This window comes from Pongo abelii, chromosome 1, assembly GCF_028885655.2.
Source record: "Pongo abelii isolate AG06213 chromosome 1, NHGRI_mPonAbe1-v2.0_pri, whole genome shotgun sequence".
Lineage (NCBI taxonomy): Eukaryota > Metazoa > Chordata > Mammalia > Primates > Hominidae > Pongo > Pongo abelii.
The window spans coordinates 170478327-170496962 of NC_071985.2; the positions used below are offsets into that span (position 1 = coordinate 170478327).

The following is an 18636-nucleotide window of genomic DNA, read 5'->3' on the forward strand; positions in this document are numbered from 1 at the left end:
CTTATTTAAACATATTTTAGCTGGCTTTCTTTGATATTGCTCTAGTTATAGGTGGATGCTATCTTGTTTTGGCCAGACGGAGTAGAAGTTCAGTTCATTCTTATTTGTCTTCTTTTGGTATACAAGGAGGGGAAGGACTCCTTGTTACTTACTGTTGAGCAGGAGGGAGAGTTCCCACTTCTACTGGACCACAGCTCACACTGTTTAGCTGGGAACGGTAGTAGTGCTCCTTACTGTTCCTCACATGGTCTCCACTGACACCCAAGGGTGTGTGGCCTTGTTACACTAGGCATTGGTGAAAGTACTTACTCTCCACTAGACCTTCTCTGACAGTGCCCAAGTGATAAAGGAAAGAGGAGCCATGTTGCTGCTTCATAGGAGTTGATGTGCAGATTCCCTTAGTGGTCTCTACTGACACGATGAGAGTAAGAGATTCATTATTGCTCAGTAGATATGAAAATCCCAACACCCTACTTGTGCTTCTCTGATACTACCCTGGTGGGGAGAGTTGGGATGCCTTGTTACAGCTTTGTGAGGGAAGAAATCTAGCTCCCCACTTGGCCTTTGAGCAGTTATAGTCTAAATGTTTTTTGTTTTGTCAGACTGCTTCTTTCTTGATCTTTTGGCTGGGGAAAACAGGCTCCCCACCCCCCGGCCCTTCCACCCCTAGGGCTTCTTGGTGTATTCTGGGTTGTGGGCTTTTCTAGTTCTAAGTCTGGAATGTATAAGGCAAAAAGAAATTTTGAAGTAACTCACTGTCATGCCATTCCCTGGGTTCTGATGTCCCTGCCGGCCAGCCTTTTTCTCTATACCTTTCAGAGTCTTCTTAGGTTTGTTTTCTATGTAATATCTAGGCTGTTGTACTTAGTGGAAAGAATAGAGAAAAGTACTTCTACTTCATCTTTCCAGAAGGGAAAGTACCCCCTAGTGACTTTTGATGTTTGAGCACTTTTTTATGTGCTTTATTTTTTCCCATTTATTTGAGGGTTTGGCTTTTTAAAAAATCACTTAGATATAGGACTTCTTCATATATTCTTAGTACTAGTCCTTTATCAAATGTTTTGTAAATACTTTCTCTTAGAGTGGCTTGTTCATCATTTTCTTAACAGTGTCTTTCAATGAATCCAATTTTTCTTTTATGATTATTCTTTTTTCATGTCTAAAAAAACTTGGCCTACTCCCAAACTGTAAGGACATTTTGCTATGTTTTCTTCAAATAGCTTTATAGTTTTAAGCATGTATGTTTGTGTCTGTGATCCATCTCAGTTTAATTTTTGTATATGTTGTGATACAAAGATTGGGGTTCATTTTTTAAATGTGGATATCCAGTTCTAATAACAATGGTTAAAGAAGATTTCTCTTTTCCTGTTGGATTGCTTTCTTTTTCTTTGTTAAGAGCTCATAGTATAATTTGTACTTAATAGGATAGGTAAGGTAGAAGGCTTATGAGATAAAAAATCATAGAAAAAATTTTAGAGCTCAAAAACCCAGTTTCAAATTTCTGCTCTACCATTTTGTGGCTACTATATTTTCAGATGTTGGTTAACTTTTTTGAGCACAAATGCCCTTATTTGTAGAATTGAAATAGTAATTATACCTAACTTACAGGGTTTGGGGGAAGTTTAAATGAGATAGCATATACTGATAATGATAAATAACTACTATCTTTTGAGTGTTTAAGATCTGTTATTTATTATTTTACTCAATATCTTTAAAATGTTAAGTCCAGGCTGGGTGCCGTGGCTCACCCCTGTAATCCTAGCACTTTGGGAGGCCGAAGCAGGCGGATTGCTTGAGCTCAGGAGTTCCAAAATTAGCCTGGGCAACATGGCGAGACCCTGTCTCTACAAAAAAACCCACAAAAATTAGCCAGGCGTGGTGGCTAACGCCTGTAATCCCAACTACTTGGGAGGCTGAGGTGGGAGAATCCCTTGAGCCCAGGAAGCAAAGGGTGCAGTGAGCTGAAATTGCAACATTGCACTCCAGCCTGAATGACAGAGGAAGAGCCCGTCTCAAAAAAAAAAAGAAAAGAAAAGAAAAAAAAAAAAAGTTCAGTCCAAAGAAGCGTAGGTTAAAGCACCTTCTGTTTAATACTGTACACCTGCACAGAGGCAGGTTTCAGTGTTTCTATTCCAGATGACTATCCTGAGAAATAACATGTTCTTATTTTCATTGGTCTATAACTGCATATTTGTTATATATCCTCTATAGGTTTGTCTGAATATTTTTTTCTTTTTCGAACTAGATAAGAAATATGGTATTTTATTAAAAAGTATCTTGTTAAAAACTTGGCTGAAGAATGCTACCAGTCTTTTATTATTATTAATGGATAGTTTTAATAGGGCCTGTGTATTCCTTTCGTATGGCTACTGTAACAAAGTACTACAAACTGGGTGGCTTAAAACAAAAGAAATTTATTCTCTCACAGTGCTAGAGGCCAAAAGTCTGAAATCAGTATCACTGGACTAAAATAAGGTTTTGGCAGGGCTGTGCTTTCTTCAGATGTTCTCGTGGAGTATCAGTTCCTTGTCTCTTCCAAATTCTGATGGCTTTGGCATTCCTTGACTTGTGATCACATCATCTCTATCTTTAAGGCCAGAATATTCAAATCTCTCTGTTTTTCATCTTTATACAACTTTTTTTCTCTCTGTGTATAGCCTAATCTCCCTCTGTCTCCTCATGAGGATATATGTGATTGCATTTGGAAACCATCTGGATAATCCAGCATAATACTCCCATTTTAAGAACCTTAATTACATCTGCAAAGACTGTTTTATTTTTTATTTTTTTCCATATAAGGTGACATGCACAGGGCCCATGTGTTAGGATGTGGAGAATTTTTGGAGGGACATTTTTTAGCCTACCCTAGTCTGATTATATGTTTTTACTAGGATAATCAACAAAAACAAGAAATAAAGTCAGAGCACTGTTTAGAAACGTAGCAACTTACTTTTTTTTAATATCCAAAGATATAAAAAAGCAAAAATATCCTTCCAGTGAGTACTTTGTAAACTATAAAGTAGAATAAAACTGTTAATTCTTACTATTGTTTTTATGTGAGAGTTCTGGGCAAAGTGTCAGCAAGGACGTTAAAGAGAGTATGACCCAAAACATCAAGGAGTGCAAGAAGGGTAACACTTTGTGTTTTCTTTAGTGCATCTGGTTGAATATCTGTTAAAATTTTAGAAAGAACTAGATTAAAAGCTTTTATTTAAAAAAAAAGTTATTTGCCTTAAGTTTTAAAATTATTACATTCACCTCTTATTTTCTACCCATCTCTTATCCCACCTTTTTACAAAGGTGCCCCTTACTGAAGCAGTAGATCCAGTGGATTTGGAAGATTACCTCATTACTCATCCTTTGGCTGTGGATTCTGGGCCTTTACGGGATTTGATTGAATTTCCTCCAGATGATATTGAAGTTGTTTATAGTCCTCGGGACTGCAGAACTCTTGTTTCAGCTGTACCTGAAGAAAGGTTAGGAGACATTGACCTGTTTTTGGCTTTAGAGGAACTATAGAAAGGCTAACTTCCATTATTTTATTTAGAGCCTATTTCTTGTAGCATCATCATTTCCTGTTACACAAACAGCAATTGTAGCAACCAAATTAATAAACATCAGTGCTGTCCCATCTAAATTACAAATGTATTTTCCTTTTTAAAATAGTGAAATGGATCCACATGTTAGAGACTGTATAAGAAGTTATACAGAAGACTGGGCAATTGTCATCAGAAAGTAAGTTATATGTTTATTACAACATTTGCAAATATTGAGTAAGATTTCTAAATGGATTAAGGCAGATTCGTAATGTTTATGAGACCTGAAAATTTATTTAAACAAAATAGCTGAAGAAACAAAAGAACTTTTGTGTATAGATATTTACTCCTTAGGAGTTTTGTAATTACTTTTACTTTCTTAGTAAAATATAATTCATGGGAAAATAGTATTTCTGTATTATTATAAATCATTAAGAGCTAATAATGTATGATAATGATTTTGTGGTCTAATTCTTTTAGGAAATATTGGGTAGATATTGATGAATAATTTGCATTTCTCAAAAAGAATCCAGTTTAGTGAAACTTAAATAGCTAAGTTAAAATTAACAGGCAGTTTTACAGACCAAGCTATTTGAAAAGTCTCTGCTGTTTCTAACTAATATTTATAGGTATTTGACCTCTACATCCAATCAGGTAAATATTTGTAAAAAATAATGTTTTGTTCTAGCCAAAATTTATTTTCCTAATAAACTGTGCAATAACAAGTCAGATTAAGAAGTATAATAAAACTGATTTACATAATAATCATTTGTTAATTTGTGTAATGGAGAAGGGTCTTCATACTGAATCTTCTTAACCTTATTTGATTTTTCTAAAGGAGATATGATTGAAGCAGTGGAGAATTCTGATACGGCATTATAGTTTTCACAAATGAAATAATCTATGCAAAATAGCACTAGCAAAAGTGATATATCCATTGCTTATTGTTTTGCCCTCATGGCTGTCTTATTTCACTAGGCTTTACATTGTGCTAAATATCACTCTGGGGGATAATGCTGACGTGCTTTTACGTTTCAGTGTGACCTAATAAAAGCACAGTCTGCTGCCCTTTATATAGAAGAGCTGTTTTTATGAACTTACAATTTTGATAAGTATTCTGGTAGCCAAATTTTAGACATTACTAAAGACTATTGTTTCTCTGTCAGATAATTCAAAAGTCTTTACCTCTGTGCATATATGTTAGAAACCTATAATCAGAAATCTTAATAAAAAGGTTAGTTGTAAAATATATTGACCTCAGAATCATGGAAATCTGCTACTTACTTCTAAGCATAGGGTTGTTAACCTTGGTTTAGGCAAGAGGATAAAATAATTAACATTTATGGGTTTACTGTGTACTGGGCATTTTATTGGGCACTTTGCACTCATCTCATTTAAGGTTTTAACAGATAAGGTGGCTCAGGCTCAGAGTAGTTAAGTAACTTCTCTGAGATCCCACAAACCAAAAAATAGGGTAGTCAGGATTGGAACGTAGAGGCATCAGATTCTAAAGCCCTTGTTTTTTTCTATTATACTAGATATTATACATTATATGCACTGGTAAGTGGAAGACCAAAGGGAGTACTTTTGGTGAACTAGAAGTTATGAGGTATCTCTGAAACAAAGAAGATAGGTGTGATTGGAATGTAAGAGAAAACTATAGTACAGAATATCTAAGGAGAAGATACATGCAAAAGCTTCAGTAGTGCTTTAAGCTCAGAACCAGTGAATGCAGGCAATGGAAAGGGAGACTTGGTAAATATTGGTTATGTAGTTACTTTGAAACCTCTTCCACCATTTGTGCACAGTGACAGCAGAGATATCTGCCTTTATTTATTTATTTATTTATTTATTTAGGATTAGTAATTGTGGAGGCTTAGGCTAATAGGATAGCGCCCAGGGTGAGCACATCTTGGAGGAAGAAGGAATCCTCATACCCAGAAGACTAGGTACTGGCAGACTTTGCTTGTTGGTGTGATCTGCCCTTTCCCCACAACCACTGGATATGGGCTGGGGTAAGAAGATACAGTAGTTTAAGACAGATGTGGGGGATACAAATTAAAAAATTAAGATAGAACCCAAAATTGCCAAGTATTTGATGCAAACCAATACACTTGAAATAGAATTATCCAACTACAAATAAAAGAAGTAATAATTTAGGAAATAGTTAATAGAACACAGATTAAGATCTATAAGTGTAAAGAATACACTTACATGAGAATAATGTGCATGAGAAATGTGAAAGGTATTTTAACCATATAAAAATCAATTAGTTATCTTTGGAAATTAAAATTTTGATTAGTGAAAAAAGTATTACAAACTCAGCAGATGGGCTTAATGGCAGTGTGGATGTGGCTGAAAAGTGAAATAGCTATAAGATGAAGCCACAAAATTCTTTTTTTTTTTTCTTTTTTCCGGGCTGCCCCCTTAGGGAGGTCTGTGAGCCATGTGATAAACTTTTCTTTTTTTCTTTTTTTTTTTTTTAATTATACTTTAAGTTCTAGGGTACATGTGCACAAAGTGCAGGTTTGTTACATATGTACACATGTGCCATGTTGGTGTGCTGCACCCGTTAACTCGTCATTTACATTAGGTATATCTCCTAATGCTATCACTTCCCTTCCCCCCACCCCACAACAGGCCCTGGTGTGTGATGTTCCCCTTCCTGTGTCCATGTGTTCTCATTGTTCAGTTCCCACCTATGAGTGAGAACATGCAGTGTTTGGTTTTTTGTCCTTGCAATAGTTTGCTGAGAATGATGGTTTCCAGCTTCATCCATGTCCCTACAAAGGACATGAACTCATCCTTTTTTATGGCTGCATAGTATTCCATGGTGTATATGTGCCACATTTTCTTAATCCAGTCTATCATTGATGGACATTTGGGTTGATTCCAAGTCTTTGCTATTGTGAATAGTGCCACAATAAACATACGTGTGCATGTGTCTTTATAGCAGCATGATTTATAATCTTTTGGGTATATACCCAGTAATGGGATGGCTGGGACAAATGGTATTTCTAGTTCTAGATCCCTGAGGAATTGCCACACTGTCTTCCGCAGTGGTTGAACTAGTTTACAGTCCCACCAGCAGTGTGAAGTGTTCCTATTTCTCCACATCCTCTCCAGCACCTGTTGTTTCCTGACTTTTTAATGATCGCCATTCTAACTGGTGTGAGATGGTGTCTCATTGTGGTTTTGATTTGCATTTCTCTGATGGCCAGTGATGATGAGCATTTTTTCATGTGTCTGTTGGCTGCATAAATGTCTTCTTTTGAGAAGTCTCTGTTCATATCCTTTGCCCACTTTTTGATGGGGTTGTTTGTTTTTTTCTTGTAAATTTGTTGGAGTTCATTGTAGATTCTGGTTATTAGCCCTTTGTCAGATGAGTAGATTGCAAAAATTTTCTCCCATTCTGTAGGTTGCCTGTTCACTCTGATGGTAGTTTCTTTTGCTGTGCAGAAGCTCTTTAGTTGAATTAGATCCCATTTGTCAATTTTGGAAGCCACAAAATTCTTCCACGATTCAGCACAATATGATAAAGGGACACAAAAGTACTTCATTTATTTATTTATTCAGTTAGTGTTTATTGAGAGTCTTATATGTACCAGGCACTATACTAAAGACTGATGATACAGCAGTGAACAAAACCAACTCTCTACCCTCATGGAGTTTATATTCTAGTGGGAGATGAGATTGTCAATAGACAATAAACGAACACAGGTAAATATAGACTAGATACGATCTAGGTGAGTCAAGTGGAGAAAAAAATAGGGTGAAGTGGATAGAGAGGGCCAAGAAGAGAGACAAATATTTTTATTTTATTATTTATTTTGGTTTCTATTTATTTACTTGGGACAAGATCTCTCTCTTTTACCTTGAATTCCTGGCCTCAAGCCATCCTCTTACCTCAGCCTCCCCAAGTGTTGGGATTACACATGTAAGGCACCATGCTCGACCTTCTGTTTTATATGATTAATCAGAGGAAGCCTTACTGATAAGGTGATTTTGAGCAGAGACCTGAAGGAAGTGAGCCCTGTGAATACCTGGGGGAAGAATGTTATTAGGCAGAGGGAAGAGCAATACATGCTAAGGCTCTGCATTGAAAGCATGCTAGAAATGTTCAAGGAACAAAGAGTTAAGAGGACAGTGTGGCTGGAACCGTAAATGAGAGTGAGAATGCCAAGAAACAAGTCAGAAAAATGGTGATGTGTGTGGGGTTGAATGGGTAATTATTAGAGCCTTATCATAGCAACTGACTAGAGGACAGGATGACATAGAAGAGAGTATTTGCTTTCTTGAATTTCGTATTGTCAATTTTTTTAGGATAGAATTCAGTAACATTCTGATTTATCAGAGCAGCTTACGTATGCAGCTTTACAAATTAAGACACTTGAAACATTCCATTAAAGATTAAGATATCTGCTTCTAAGTAATAACTTTCATGTTACTATATTGAGTGTCTTTAGTTCTTTCAGAGAAAATACTTTCTTTTGCGATTATGCAGTGATGTTACTATCATGTAATTGCTATTTTAATAGCTTTAGCAACAAGACTGGATGTGAGTAATTCATATCAAATGTGATGCTTTACTATCTCATGAATTGGGTGATAGCAAGAACTATACCATCTTGTGAACATTATTGTTTTGCTTCAACTAAAATATTCCTTCAGTTTGGCTCTATGAAGTGTTGAATCACGAGCAATAATTGCTTTGTGATCAGCTCATATTTGATGTTCTTGGGTATTAGGTTGTTATTGGATTGTAAAGAAAGAAGCTTGCACTAATTTCAGAGTTGTTTTTAGCTAACTGTGTATATATGTAATGTTAATATATATGTACACAGTGATGGTGTAGGTTTTGCTGTTTTTGATTTTACAAGTCCGCAGCTTTAGGTTAAGATCTTTTATAGATAACGAAAGATAGCAAAAAATTTCTTGGCTACTTGAAATTTTAAGATTCATTGCTTTATATGTATATAACCTTTTAAAATTTATATTATTCTTAATTCAGTGTATATTTTCTATTTCTCATTTTATTCTTTAACCCAAGTTACTGGCTTCCCAAGTTTTCTTTTTACTGACCAATTATCTGAATTGAAAGTACAGCTTAATTTATTATATACACATGATTGGCATGGAAAGAAGGAAAATATGATTTGCTTTTGGAAACTCGTACTCTACTCCTTAGCTGGGTTAAAGGAACATTGAATGGAAGTTTTCTTTAACCTAAATTGCTAGAATAGATTCTTATTACATAAAGAAATAATGCAGAAAACACTTGGCTTATTACATAATGATGCCCAAAAAGTGAAAAAATTCCTAAATTTGATAGTTGATATTTATTTAACTTTTTTTCTTTAATAGATATCATAAATTGGGAACAGGATTTAATCCCAATACATTAGATAAACAGAAAGAAAGGCAAAAAGGTTTGCCAAAACAAGTTTTTGAATCTGATGAAGCTGCAGATGGCAACAGCTACCAGGATGATCAAGTAATACTTTTATTCTTAAATAACTATAAGAAGTTATTTTAAAACAGTTGTCAATTTATTAATATATTTATATTTAATGTTTTGCATGACAGGATGACCTTAAAAGACGTTCAATGTCAATAGATGATACCCCAAGGGGTAGCTGGGCTTGTAGTATCTTTGACTTGAAAAATTCACTTCCTGATGCTTTGCTTCCCAATTTACTTGATCGAACTCCAAATGAAGAAATAGACCGCCAGAATGATGACCAAAGGAAATCAAACCGTCACAAAGAACTTTTTGCTTTGCATCCATCACCAGATGAGGTATAGATGTTTGCATATAAAGAAGCAAATGATTATTAAAATTGATCTTTGGGGATTATGATTGATGAATGGTATTTATTACAAAATGTAGGGGATAAAGCAACTGAAACAGCTGTAATTTTTATAAATGAATACATTTTATACTAGTGAATTTACTATTCTTAATGAGTAACTTATAATCAAATGACTTCTGTCTGTGGATAAATAGGTCATTCTTTTCTATGTTCTGTTGTGAAGACTAAAAGTATTAAGTAAGTATTAAGTAAAGTAAGTTCTTAAAAAAATAAAATTAAAGAGTTGGAATATGATAAGCATATTCATTTTGGTGTTGCTTTTCAATTTGTAGGAAGAACCAATAGAACGGCTTAGTGTTCCTGATGTACCCAAAGAACATTTTGGTCAAAGACTTCTTGTAAAGTGCTTATCACTCAAGTGAGTATTTATTTCTTTTACTTACAACTTTTATTTTCCAGGATAAAATTTTAGTACTGGTGTAACAAAATCTGAATATATTTTATAGGTGAATTTGTGTTCTTTTGAGAAGTATTGTTCTACATGTCATTTTAAATACTATTCAGTATTCAAACGTATGTATGAAGCTGAGCCTACTGTGCTAAGCCTAACGTATTTATGAAGCTAAGCCTACTGTGTAGCAAACATAAAGTCAACTTTTAAATTCTGTATATCATTTTAAGTGCTATTCAGCATTCAAACCTATTTATGAAGCTAATCCTGCTGTTCTAAGCCTAAGATATATATGAAGCTGTCTGCCATATAACAAATATAAAATCAAAGAGTTGATTTTACAGTAGGCTTTGATTTTTGAAGATTTTGAAATATGTATTTTTTCCTTCTTTAAAAAACTTAGATCTGATTTCTGCTAACATCATTGAGGTGTTATATTTACATTCTGCTTTACAAAGTGCTTTCTCTTATTTCATGCTGTCATGTTAATATTATATTTAATTATTCGTTCTGACTTAAGAAAAAAGTTTCAATTCATAGAGCTTTCTGAAACAAGCAACTCATAGGGACAGACCATGTCTATATATAATTCTGGCAGTTTCTTTCCTTGAAAGCTAAGGCTTTGTATATTTAGTTAGATTTATTCAGAAACATGTTAGATAGATTAAGTGCATTGAATCTTTTGAATAACAGGACACCTAACATCAGTTCTTACTTATAATCTTATTTTGTTTTTTAACAGCTTTATTGTGATCTAATTTATATATCATAAAATTAACCCTTTTAAAGTATACAAGTTAGTGGTATATATTCACAGAATTGCACAGCTGCCATTACTGTCTAACTTGAGAACATACTCATTACCGCAGAAAGAAACTCCATACCTGTATCAGTCTGCTCAGGCTGCTATAACAAAATACCATAGAATGCGTAGCTGACACAATAGAAATTTATTTCTCAGAGTTGTAGAGGCTAGAAGTCAAAGATCAGGGTGCCAGTGGGTTGGTTTCTCATGAGGCATCTCTCCCTGGCTTGCGGATGGCTGCTGCTTGCTGCATTCTCGCATGGCCTTTCTTCTGTGTGTACACAGAAAGAGAGAGGTCCCTGGTATCTCTTCCTCTTCTTATAAGGATACCAGTTCCATGGAATTAGTGCCCCACTCTTAGGACCTCATTTAACCTTAATAAGCCCTTAAAGGGCTTATTTCCAATTACAGTCACATTGGGGGTTAGGGCTGTAACATATGAATTTTGGGGGATGATACATTTCATACCATAAAAATACCTGTTAGTAGTCACTCCCTGTTCTCTCTTTTCCTCAGCCCCTGACAATCACTAATTTTCTTTCTGTCTCTATGAGCTTACCCATTCTGATTATTTCATGTAAGTGAAATTATATGTGGCCATTTGTGTCTGGTTTCTTCATACAGCATAATGTTTTCAATGTTCATCTATGTTATAGCATATATGACTAGTTTTTTTTTTGAGACAGAGTCTCACTCTGTTGCCCAGGCTGGAGTGCAGTGTTGCGATCTCGGCTTACTGCAACCTCCGCCTCCCGGGTTCAAGCGATTCTCCTGCCTCAGCCTCCCGAGTGGCTGGGAATACAGGTGCATGTCACCACGCCTGGCTAATTTTTTGTATTTTTAGTAGAGATGAGGTTTCACCATGTTGGCTAGGATGGTCTCGATCTCCTGATCTCGTGTTCTGCCTGCCTCAGCCTCCCAAAGTGCTGGGATTACAGGTGTGAGCCACCACGCCCAGCCGAGTAGTTCATTTTTTTTTTATATAACTGAACAATATTCCACTGTGTGGATACACCACATTTTGTTAATCCATTTATCAGTCAGGGAGCATTTGGATTGTTTCTACTTTAAAAAGAAAAATAGCTTTACTGAGGTATAATTCATGTATTATGTGGTTCTCTCAGTGTATATTCAGTGTACAATTCACCAGTGAATTCACCCAGTTCACCAAGCATACAATTCAGTGGATTTCAGTATATTCTTAGATCTGTGCAACTATTATTACAATAAATTTTAGAGTTCTTTCATCATCCCAAAAAGAAGTCTCATATTTGTTAGTAATAACTCCCTGTTTTCCTCAACTCCTCCATCCGTAGGCAACCACTGTCCTACTTTCTGTCTCTACAGATTTGCTTATTCTGATTATTTCCTGTAAATGGAATCACGCAATATGTGGTCCTTTTTGTTTTTTTTTTAAACTTAGTTTTCATAGTGTTTTTAAGGTTTGTGCTGTAGCATGTGTCAGTACTAACATTTCTTTTCATTGCTGAGTGATATTCCATTGATGCATATGCCACATTCTGTTTATCTATTAATCAGTAATGATTGCTTCCACTTTTTGGCTGTTACAAATTAAGTTCATAATTTGTATATAGGTTTTTGTGGGACATGTGTTTTCATTTCTCTTGGGTATATACCTAGGATAGGAATTATGGTTAGTACAGTAACTCCATGTTTAACTTTTGGAGGAATTATCCAGACTGTTTTCCAAAGCAGCTGCACCATTTTACATTACCACTAGCAAGTTAGGATGATTCTAATTTCTTCACTTTTTCACCAATATTTGTTATTATCTGTTTTTTTTTATCATAACCATTCTAGTGGGTGTAAAGTGGTGTGTCATTGTAGCTTTACTTATGATCTTCTTGATAAAAGTTACAAGTTTGTTATTTCTCTCTTAGAGAAATAAAATATAGAATTTTTTTTGTACAACTATTTTCTTTAACTTTTGTTTGTCTCTCATTAAAAATTCTAAAGTAATAATTCTATACATCTGATTTGTCTATGATAAGAAAAGTCCAGGTTTAAAGTGAGGAAGAACTTGAGGTCACGGAAGTTCAGAAACAGTCAGAAATGATAGCTTTACTTTAGCTAATTATAGAAACTGATATATTTTTGAAAATCATTTCTTTTACATTTTGTTCCCTAAAAACAGCCTTCCTTTATCCTGGATGAGAACATTATTTCTACTATTAAGAAGACTATTAGTCAGTAACATAGTGATTTATACATTCAGGGGAATATCTTCTAAGCATGGTCAAGTTGATATGAATTTAGCCAAGAAATGCTAAGAAATCATAATTTCCCAGGAGTAAGTGTTCTGTAGCTAATTTTACATTAGGGCTATTGCTCATCCTGGTTTTAATGGGCTACAAGGGAAAGAGCTTGGCACGCAGGGAGGATGGAAACGCTCCTGCATTAATGCCTAACACCAGATTTCGTGAGAGTAATATTAGAAATAGTGATATTTGTTTGCTGCAACTTCGGCTCTGGCAGGGAAAAGTCAGACAGGAAACAGGAAAAAATAAAAAGAGAAAACTCTTGAGAATTCCAGGTCATAAGCTTACCTACTATATGTGTGGCTCAAAAAATTCCAAGGCAAAAGTTTAGTTTAAAGTGGTTCTAGATTGCAGTGGCCCTAGGTACCTGGCAGAAGCACACATCAATTGTTTTTAGAGGAATTCACTTTAAAAATCTAGGCCTCAAAGTATTTCTACAGGTAAAGTTTCAGCTCCAGTCGTAAATCAACAAACATGGCAAAACAAACTGCAGACCTGAAGAGGACTACCAGTCAGATTTAGAATATAAGTACTTTTAATATATTTAAGTAAATAATTATTTTAAAATATTATAAAGGAACAAGAGACTCTCAGAATTGACCAGGAAGATTTTAAAAAGATTAATTTGATCTTTTTCAAGATTTTATAATTAAAATTATAAATCCATTTAGGTGGGCTCAACATAGATTAGATAAAACTGAAGACTGAATAAGTGAACTTGATGATAAAACGGAACAAATTTATACAAAATGTACACAAAGATGTAAATAGATGGAAAATAAAGTAATATCAACAAAAAGTCTAATTTGAATTCTAGAATGGAAATAACTTAGGGAAGAAGAGAACAATCATTGAAGAGATAATGGCTGAGAATTGTTCAGAATTTATGAAACATAGTAGTAACTCTCAATTCTGGATGTCTAGTAGGATCTAGGAAGAATAAATAAAAAGAAATTCATATCCAGACTAAACTTAGCAAAAATGGAGAATACAAAACCAAGAAACTGTATTAAAAGCGGCCAGAGAGAAAAAGAGATCCTATGCGAAGAAATTACAATTAGCCTAACAGCTGATTTATCACAGCAGCAATGGAAGCCAGAAGATGTTGTTATCTTCAGTGTTGTTAAGAGAAAATAATTGTTGACCACAAATTTCATACCCAGTAAAATTACCTTTCAACAAACACATTCTTGAAGCAGTTAGTTTTTGCTGCACTGTAAACCACTTTAAGATGTAATATTTTAAAACAACAAATGTTCAGTATTTCTTATAATTCTGTGGGTTATCTGGGTAGTTCTTGTAGTCTGGGCCAATTTGGTTGGGACTGGATGATCTATAAAGGAGTTGTGCATGTCTGGTAGTTGGCAGGCAGGTTGGTCTAGGAGTCTCTCGTTTATATATTTAGCAGTTGGCTTAATGTCAACTGGGAAAGTAGCTATGCTTTTCCCATTGTCCAGTGGGCTGACCTGGGGTTGTTCATGTAGTGGTGGAAGGGTTTTCAGAAAAAGGAGAGTGGAAGCTGTAAGACCTCTTGTGGCCTTGGATTAAAACTCTTACAGCGTATCATTTATTGATCAAAACAAATCACAAGGCTAGCCTGAATTCAAGGTATGGAGAAATAGACTTGTCTTAATGGGAGGATCTGCAAAGAATTTGCGTTCATTTTTTTGAAATATGCAAATGATGAGGTAAATAACTTTTTATACTGATAAAAATTGTTAGTGTTTTCTACAACATTTTATCACTAAAAATGTAACTTCTAAAGGAATTACTTCAGGAAGAAAGATTTAGGTAGAACAAAGAAAGAAATTGAAAAACATAAAGATAAACCTGTGTTTGCTGTAATAGAGTCTAGTTTATGAGGTTAAAATAATTAAGATAGAACTAAAAATCAATAACAATGTATAAATTGGGGGTTGATTAGGGTTAAAACATTCTAAGATCTTATTGTTTGGGAGAATAATAAAGATATTGATATTTTAAAACTTAACTGTGTACTTTAAAAGTTCTTGAGTAACCATTAAAAAAATAGAAATGTAAATTATAGGCAAAGGAGAAAAACTGGCTTGAAAGTGGAACCGTAAGTCAGTCCAAGAGAAAGAAGTCAAGAATGGAAAAACACTTAGAAAAAGTAGAACAGACCAGGCATGGTGGCTCACGCCTATAATCTCAGCACTTTGGGAAGCTGAGGCGGGCAGATCACCTGAGGTCAGGAGTTCGAGACCAGCCTGGACAACATGGTAAAACCCATCTCCACTAAAAATACAAAAAATTAGCCGAGCATGGTGGCATGCATCTGTAATCCCAGCTACTCGGGAGGCTGAGGCAGGAGAATCGCTTGAACCCAGGAGGCGGAGGTTGCAGTGAGTAGAGATCACACCATTGCACTCTAGCCTGGGTGACAGCAAGACTCCATTTCAAAAAAAAAAAAAAAAAGAAAAAGTAAACAATAAAAATAAGCTGCTAGAAATGAATCCAAATATAAGTCTTAAGAATAAGTATAAATGGACTAAACTATCCATTTAAGAGACAGATTATTGGACTGCATTAAAAAAAAAACCCAGTTACATGTCTTTTAGTAAAGAACAGGCAATCCATGTAAAACATAAACACCCAGAAAGATTGAAAGTAAAAATATATATTAAGATATAATGGCAAATATTAACCAAACGAAAGCTGAGGGAACAATATTAACATCTTACAAAATTGACTTTAAGTCAAAACAGGGTCAACACGTATTGATAAAATGTTAAAAACTGTACTATAATTGTTTGTAAGCAAATGTGAAAACACACCCAATTTAGCCTTTCCCAGGTGGCTGCCAAAGTTGGGAGGGGGAAGGCCCTGGTGCATAAGGCTGAGGCCATCTCCGGGTTGCCCAGCGGCCATTGTGGCCAAGCAGGTACTGCTGGGCTGGAAGGTGGTGATCATGTGTTGCGAGGGCATCCACATTTCTGGCAATTTTTACAGAAACAAGTTAAAGTACCTGGCCTTCCTCTGCAAGTAGATGAACACCAATCCTTTCTGAGGCCCCTACCATTTCCAAGTCCCCAGCTACCTCTTTTGGTGGACCATGTGAAGCATGTTGCCCCACAAGACCAAGTGAGGCCAGGCTGCTTTGGACCACCTCAAGATGTTTGATGGGATCCCACTCCCCTGTGACAAAAAGTGGATGGTAGTTCCTGCTGCCCTCAAGGTTGTGTGCCTGAAGCCTGTGAGAAAGTTTGCCTACCTGGGGTTCCTGGCTCCTGATGTTGGCTGGAAGTACCAGGCAGTGACAGCCACCTTGGAGGAGAAGAGAAAGGAGAAGGCTAAGATCCACTACTGGAAGAAAAGACAGCTCATGAGTCTATAGAAACAGGCCAAAAGAACATGGAGAAGAAAATTGACAAACACATAGAGGTCCTCAAGAGCCATGGACTCCTGGTCTGAGCCCAGTAAAGACTGTTTATTCCTCATGCTTGGCCTGGCCTGCCCTTCTTTCACTTCTGCCCTGGGATGTGGGGGACCCAGGAGGGCAGTCCAGGTGCCACAGGCAGCCTGGGATGTAGGAAGCTGGGGGCAAGGAACAGACCTTAGTCACTGCCTTTCTATAAGGTTACTTTAAGCCACTTTAAGAATTGTGCATACATAATTTGTCTATGACCTACTTGTTCATGAAAGAATTTTAGAAGATCAACAGTAGGAACAACCAGCTACTTTGGTTTCAGTAGTAGTAGCAAAAGGGAGCTGGAACACTATTTGGAGGGAAGCTCTACCTTGTGAATAGGGCATCTGTTTTAACTTCCCACCTGGTCATATGCTATACTCTGTAGCTGTTAGAATGTGAAACAACGCTTGGGGGACAGCATGAGTTTGCTGTTGTACAAAGGGTATTTATAGACACATAGACTGGGAACATGTGCGACCAAGAGGTTATAGGCGTTGCCCTTGCTCCTTCCCTGTATTTTGTGATCAGAATCAAATAAATTACTTTTAAAGGGAACAAATATGCACACACACACTTAATTTTTTCTTTCTGTTTTTTGAGACGGAGTCTTGCTTTGTTGCCAGGCTGGAGTGCAGTGGCAGAATCTCGGCTCACTGCAACCTCCGCCTCCCAGGTTCAGGTGATTCTCCTGCCTCAGCCTCCCTAGTAGCTGGGACTACAGGCGCCTGCCACCACGCCCGGCTAATTTTTTGTATTTTTAGTAGAGACGGGATTTCACCATGTTGGCCATGTTGGCCAGGATGGTCTCGGTCTCTTGATCTCGTGATCCACCCGCCTCGGCCTCCCAAAGTGCTGGGATTACAGGAGTGAGCCACCGTGCCTGGCCCACACACTTAATTTTTAAAAGGCCTAACAAATAAATAACATCTTATTAGTAATGTCTTACGGTAGGCCTTTGGTGATTAAAAAATGTTTTTTTCTTTCATCGTTGTAAGTATTCTCAAAATTTTAAATAAGTGAGTATGTAGAGTGGTACATTTATAGTGAATAAAAAATACCTGTTTTGCAGTGTAATAGCCATTGAGTATTGCTTAGCAAGTAGCATTTCTTGAAACATGCCTATGTTTGATAGTATAGAAATAATGTGGCATACATTTTTTTTTGCAGTTGCTCAAATTGTGTACTGAATCCATGAGGAATATACTTTGTTTTTTTAAAAAAAGAAAATACATATACATTTTTAGCAGTATAAATTCTGGTTGAATTTATAAATTCTTGTCTACTTAAAGTAGAGCTCACTGGATTTGTGTTGGTTTCTTCAGCTTATTTTCTCCAGAGTTCCGTCCTTTGTTCATGATAGTAATAATATGGATCTTTAAATGCTGTTTAAGAATATTATAAAGTTATTGGCTGGGCCCGGTGGCACACGCTTATAATCCCAGCACTTTGGGAGGCCGAGGCCAGCGGATCACCAGGTCAGGAGATCGAGACCATCCTGGCTAACACGGTGAAACCTCTACTAAAAATACAAAAAACTAGCTGGGTGTGGTGGCGCGCGCCTGTAATCCCAGCTACTTGGGAGGCTGAGGCAGGAGAATGGCATGAGCCCAGGAGGTGGAGCTTGCAGTGAGCCGAGATCAAGCTACTGCACTCCAGCCTGGGCGACAGAGTGAGACTCCATCTCAAAAAAAAAAAAAAGAGTATTACAGAGTTTACACTAAGTTACACATTGGGACACTAATTTTCTTTCTTTTAAAAAATTAGAAATTGGATCTTGCTGTGTTTCCCAGGCTGGTCTTGAACTCCTGGCCTCAAGCGATCCTCCCACCTTGGCCTCTAATTTTCTGAATAAGTAAATTAGCATTTCACTTTGATTTGCTTTTGTTTATTTTTAGCTGAATCTACAATTTATATGAAAATACAAAGGGCCAAAAGAGGCAGGACAGTTTTGAAGAACTTTATTAAAAAAAACCCAACCAGATATCAAGACTAGTATGAAACCATGTGATTAAGACGGTATAGTATTGGTACATGATTAGACAACTAGAGTACTGGAATAGAGGAAAGAGAAAAGTCTGTACTTGATATATTCCCACTTTATATAAAGTAGTAATTTACAAACGTAAATATTTTGCCAAATGAATGCTGTTAATATTATGTAAAATTATTTCATTAAACATTTATTACTTCAACTAAAAAAAAAAGGAGCTAAAAAAAGACCCACATGTTTATACATTTTTGATTTGTAATAACAGTGGACTTTTTTTATAGTATGGAAAGGGTAATCCTTTCAATAAATTGGCAGGACAGTTGGATATCTGT

At 36.0% G+C, this 18636-nt stretch overlaps 1 protein-coding gene and 1 pseudogene across 10 annotated transcripts in view; both read left to right on the forward strand.

The window, feature by feature from the left end:
• DOCK7 (dedicator of cytokinesis 7) overlaps window positions 1–18636 on the forward strand; it is a 238434-nt gene that overhangs the window by 32501 nt on the left and 187297 nt on the right. For all 10 annotated transcript variants that reach the window (XM_054533642.2, XM_024251423.3, XM_054533652.2 and 7 more), the window contains exons 3-7: window positions 3301–3476; window positions 3667–3735; window positions 8901–9030; window positions 9123–9335; window positions 9682–9767. In XM_054533642.2, coding sequence (XP_054389617.1) covers window positions 3301–3476; window positions 3667–3735; window positions 8901–9030; window positions 9123–9335; window positions 9682–9767 — 674 coding nt within the window. The remainder of the gene's footprint in view (window positions 1–3300; window positions 3477–3666; window positions 3736–8900; window positions 9031–9122; window positions 9336–9681; window positions 9768–18636) is intronic.
• LOC129050734 (large ribosomal subunit protein uL13-like) lies at window positions 9775–18041 on the forward strand (annotated as a pseudogene).